General features: G+C 58.2%; 1 protein-coding gene across 1 annotated transcript; it reads right to left on the reverse strand.

Annotated features, from left to right (window-relative positions):
- Nucleotides 1-1,943: 1,943 nt before the first annotated feature.
- On the reverse strand, nucleotides 1,944-2,936 carry LOC117013695 (uncharacterized). The gene is made up of 2 exons (XM_033091072.1): nucleotides 2,814-2,936; nucleotides 1,944-2,709 (listed from the first exon to the last, which is right to left on the reverse strand). Exons 1-2 carry the CDS (start codon nucleotides 2,840-2,842, stop codon nucleotides 2,205-2,207), a joined length of 534 nt encoding a protein of 177 aa, XP_032946963.1. The 5' UTR covers nucleotides 2,843-2,936; the 3' UTR covers nucleotides 1,944-2,204.
- Between the last annotated feature and the right edge of the window lie 1,757 nt (nucleotides 2,937-4,693).

Here is a 4,693-nt window from a genome sequence, read left to right on the forward strand (position 1 = left end):
GGGTTGGCCAGAGATAAGGGGGAATCCAACCCAGGCCCCACCCCTGGAGGGGTCTGAAGGAGAGGGGTGGAATTGGGGGAAAGAGCAGTGAGATCCCGGGAATTCGGGAGAAGGCCTGGGGGGGTGGCTGCAGGCTCCAGCAAGGGAAGGAGTCATTGGGTCACAGTTGCCATTTTTTTTTTGGGGGGGGGTGTTTCAAGACAAACAGCAACAATAGTCATTCACTGGATGGAGCTAGTCCATAGGGGTTTCTGTCCCTCCAGGATCTTGCAGTACTTTGTGAGAGAGACCCCAGGGCGGGCAAGGGGAGCTAATCATTGGTGCTGCTGGATGGGCAGCCTGGGAGGTAATGAAGACAGTTCTGGGAAAGATGGGATGAGGGACGGAGGTGGGGGTGGGGGTGGCAAAGAGGCATCCAGGTCCATGGGGATGGTAGATGCAGACAGATGGAGAACGGAGGGGGATCGGGTTCCTTCCATCTAAGTGGAAGTTTCTTGAGGGCTAGAGGCAAGAAATAAGGCTGAGGGCTGGGAAGGTAAGTGAGGAGGCCATTGTCCCCTCCCACATTTCTGTGCCCGACCTTCTCGGGTGGAAGGATGGCTTCCAGACTTATCCCTTCACCAAGTGAGGCTGCTACTGGTCCACTCAGCTGCAAGCTGAAGCCTCTTTCCTCTCCTCTTTTCCCCTTTAAAACTGCTCTACCTGGCCCCCCAGGGTCCCCTGGGTCCATGGCTGGGTGTGAAAGCACAGGTCCCGCCCATTGGGCCCCAGCTACTGGGTACTCAGAAGGCCCTGCGGGACTCCTCTGGACCAGGGAGGCCTGGGTGCCATCCCCATTCCCAAACACAGGGCTCTGGGGAAGGCTGGTCTCACCATCTCCCCTTCTATTCCAAGCAGTTGCCTCACACACACCCCAACCCCCGCCCCGCCCCCAACTCTCCTCATTGGCCCTCAGCCCCAGTTCTCTCTTTGTGGCTTGGGGCACCATTCTATCACAGGGGAGCTGGATCCAGAAGCCTCCCCATTCACTGCTGCTCTCACACCCAGTCTCCTCCAAGGGCTGCCGCACTCCCTGCCCCAAGCCTCTTCTCAGCCTGTGAGCTGGGCGCCTGCTCCCTCACATTCCTTCCTTCCCTCCCGCCCTCTCCCTGGGAGCTGAGCTGTGGAGCAGAATGATTTCCTGTAATTGGCCAGCAATCCGGCTGCCCGACTTGTTCTATCGACATGCTGGTTAGCTGGAAATTGCATTGGAATCTGAGCGACTGGGAGGGGATGGGAGAGGAGGGAGCCAAGAGAGGAGGCTCTTTATGCCCCAGCTGGGTGCAGCCTCAACTCTGTGGGTGGGAGAGAGGAGCCACCAGCCCCATCTCCCCTTTCTGGGAAGGAGCATGAAAGCAATCCACATGACCTCCTTCATTTTGCTCCTTCTCTCTTGCCATCTCCGGGGCTGTCCCCTGCTGACCCCCATGTGCCCTCATGGCGTCCCATCCCATTCCCTCTCCTGCTCCTAGGGCTGGTTCCTCCCGACTTAAAGTGCCTTAGCAAGAAGTAGGGGCTCTCAGCGGACATGGCTACCCCCTTCCTGCAATATCTAGCCATAGCGGATCATCATGGAGTGTCCCCAACCTTCCCTTGGCCCTCCCTTCACCCCTTCCTACCCCAGGAGACAGACAGTAACTCCTAGATACGGAGCCAAGGTGTGATGAACGGCGGCAGTGCAGGTAGTGGGAGGAGCACTGTCCTGGGAATCTAGAAGCTTGGCCTGCTGGTGTTTGCACCTCACGCATGGCTTCATCTCTGAACCTGAGACTCTAGCCCACCTCCTTCACTCCTTCACAGAGTTGGAAGATTTCAAGGAGATAATCCCGTGAACATTTACAGTTTAGAAATTGTAAAGCTCTACGAATTACCGTGGGGATGAGGATGGTTTTAGGGTCTGCCTGTCCCCTTCTTCCCCACCAAGACGCAGGTGCATCTGCTGCCCTCACTGGTGTCTTCATTGCTCTGCGCCGGGGTGGTAAAGCCCCAAGCAGGAGAATGGAGCATAGGGCCCCAGCGCATAGCTTGAGCGTGGGAGCCCGGTGTCCCAGGCATACAGCCCTCGCTGGGGGCGGGATGGGGACACAACCCTCCATTCTGCGGAGCCAGGAGTGTGCGGGGCCCGCAATTCCAGCGAAAAGGACGCGGGCGAGCAACACAGCTCTTTAATTAGCGCCCGGGGCCAAGCGGTGTGCCTGCGCCTCCGCTGCCCCGGGGTCTGGGCTCCCACCGCAGTCGCCCGGCGGGGGATCTGAGGCCCGCGGCCTGGAGGGAGGTGGGAACGCCAATTGGAGAAAGTTAGCAACAGCTCCGCGAGCGCCCGCCGCGGAGGCTCGACCCAACCCGGTGGGTGCTGCCACCTGCCGGCCAGAGGAGAGGCTGCTAGCTCGGGCGCGGGGCTGAGACTCCAGGTGGCCTGGCTCCCGGTTCTCAGGGCTTCGGAGCCCCACGCGTGGCATAACCATGGTGTCCCCCCCCACCACCAGGAAAGTAGACCTTCTTCTAAGGCCGTCTCGGGTCACCAAGCCTGGGGAAGGGAGCCGTGGAGGAGGGAGGCATGAAGAGAGGGAGTGGGAGCTGTAGCAGGACCAGGGAGAAGGGAGGCTGGATTCTGTTTTCTCCACGCTTCCGGGCTGGCCATCCTGACTTTCTTGCATCAAACTCAGCATACTGGATCAGGGAAGAAAATAATTCTTTGGAACTTTACAGTCTGCAGAGGGTTTTCACTGTCCTTCATTCCTTAGGTCCTTTGATGTAAGCATCGTGACACCTACCTGAAGAAACTGGAGCCAGGAGGCCACATAAGTAGGAGACGGCCAGGTGGAAATCCCAGGTCTGCTCCTCCGCGAGGAGGCTCAGGGGTACAGTGGGCAGAGTTCTGAAGCCTGGCTCCATCTCCCTGGGCCTGGAATCGGAATCAATGTTATGTCACCTATAGGGTGTCACACATCTAACAGTGCCCAGCATATCACAGGCATTCATGAAGAGCCATTTTCTCAACGGGGTGACAGGGCACTGTGAGGGGTCCATACCTTTCCTCCTTTTGCCCCTCCTGCCAGGTCCCACCAAAGTGGGGAAGCAGCTGCTTTCGGCCTTTGTCATCCTGCCCTGGCCCCCACTCCACAGCTCCCCACCTCCTGGCCTAGCCTTTGGTCCTGGGGGTTTGCAGTGAGTTAACGAGCTGGTCTCTGAGGTATGAGCAGCTCTGGGGAAGGGGGCCACCACAGCATACGCATTTGTCACACTCATTTCTGGCCTTAAGAAGCTGCTGGCCACAGGATCAGCACATCAGCAGGTCTGCCAGCTCTGGCAAGGGAAAGCTGGTGTCCACACTGGTCTGACTGGGTTGGGGGAGGAAGATGGAGGGGTGGGACGCTGCCCCAGCTCCTCCACCCACCTCTCACAAGGGTATGCCTGGACCTAGGTGGAGTCCTCCTGGGACCCCGGGAGGAGTCAGAGGACTACTGTACCTTCCGGGGCCCTGGGAAGTGAGGGGCTCAGGCTTCCGTGTGGAAGGAGGCCAAGTGTAACCAACGTGGTATCAGCCGAGTCTGGGAACCTCAACCGGTCCACGGTGCTAGGGGAACAATGGCAGGAGGGCGTTTCAGACCAACACACTTTATTCAGCACCAACAGTGAGGCAGGCTCTGCACCGGGGACACAGAGATGAACGAGACAGTCCCTGCCCTCAAAGGGCTTACAGTCTAGTAGGAGAGATCACCCAGCTTTGGGCTGATTACTATACTGCGGATTCAGGTAAAACACAGGGGTGGTGGTAGCCCAGAGCACCTAACCCAGCCTGGGGCTTCCAACAGTGTCTGAGCTGGGAGTCAGCCAGTTACAAAAAAAACAAAACAAGTATTCCAGGTCAGGGAACAGCACAGTGAAGGCACGGAGGCGAGACACAGCCTGGTGCCCGTGGACTACCAAGAGTTCAGGGCTAGGAGGACATGGGGTGGGAGGTAGAGTGGTGGGAAGTGGTGAGCAGGGTGAGGGGAATGCTGGCAAAATGCTAAGGTGCGACCACGGGTCATCCCAGAAGAGGCCTGGCCTCTGCCGGCTACTGCATTACCTACAGGGAATCCGCACTGCATCCAGGCCCAGGGCAGCAACTAGGGGCGAGTCCTGTTTGAAGGTGGTAGCCCTAGGTCTGAAGTTATTTGTCATGGTCCACGAAGGAGGTTTTGGCCATACTGGGCATGTGCTTGGAGAGGGTCCAAGTCTAGGGAACCTCCCAGCTTTAAACACTGGTGAGGACACAGAGGCATGTTCCTCACGCGTCCCCACAAGGAACTTAGAACAGTGTCCCGGTGCTGCTCACACAGCCAATCAGCGACACTGTTCTGTAGGTAGTTCCGGGAGAAGGGCCCTGGGAAGCTGAGAGGGAGCATCTGAAAGAGGGCTGTTTCTCTGCCTCAGACAGGATGCACCCCAAAAAATGGTCAGCCCAGTGCAGGGCTCCAGCCCAGACTGTGGGGGGTGCAAAGAGAGAGAGAGGGAGGGAGGAAGGGAGAGAAAGAGAGAAAGAGAGAGGAGAAAGGGAGAGAGGGAGAGAAAGAGAAGGTGAAGAGAAGGGGGGAGGGGGAGAGAGAGAGAGTTGAGGGGCTGGGAGGAAACAGGGGGCATTCATTACCTAGCTTCAGCTTCCGAGGCG

The sequence above is a fragment of the Rhinolophus ferrumequinum genome, chromosome 21, assembly GCF_004115265.2.
Source record: "Rhinolophus ferrumequinum isolate MPI-CBG mRhiFer1 chromosome 21, mRhiFer1_v1.p, whole genome shotgun sequence".
Taxonomy (NCBI): domain Eukaryota; kingdom Metazoa; phylum Chordata; class Mammalia; order Chiroptera; family Rhinolophidae; genus Rhinolophus; species Rhinolophus ferrumequinum.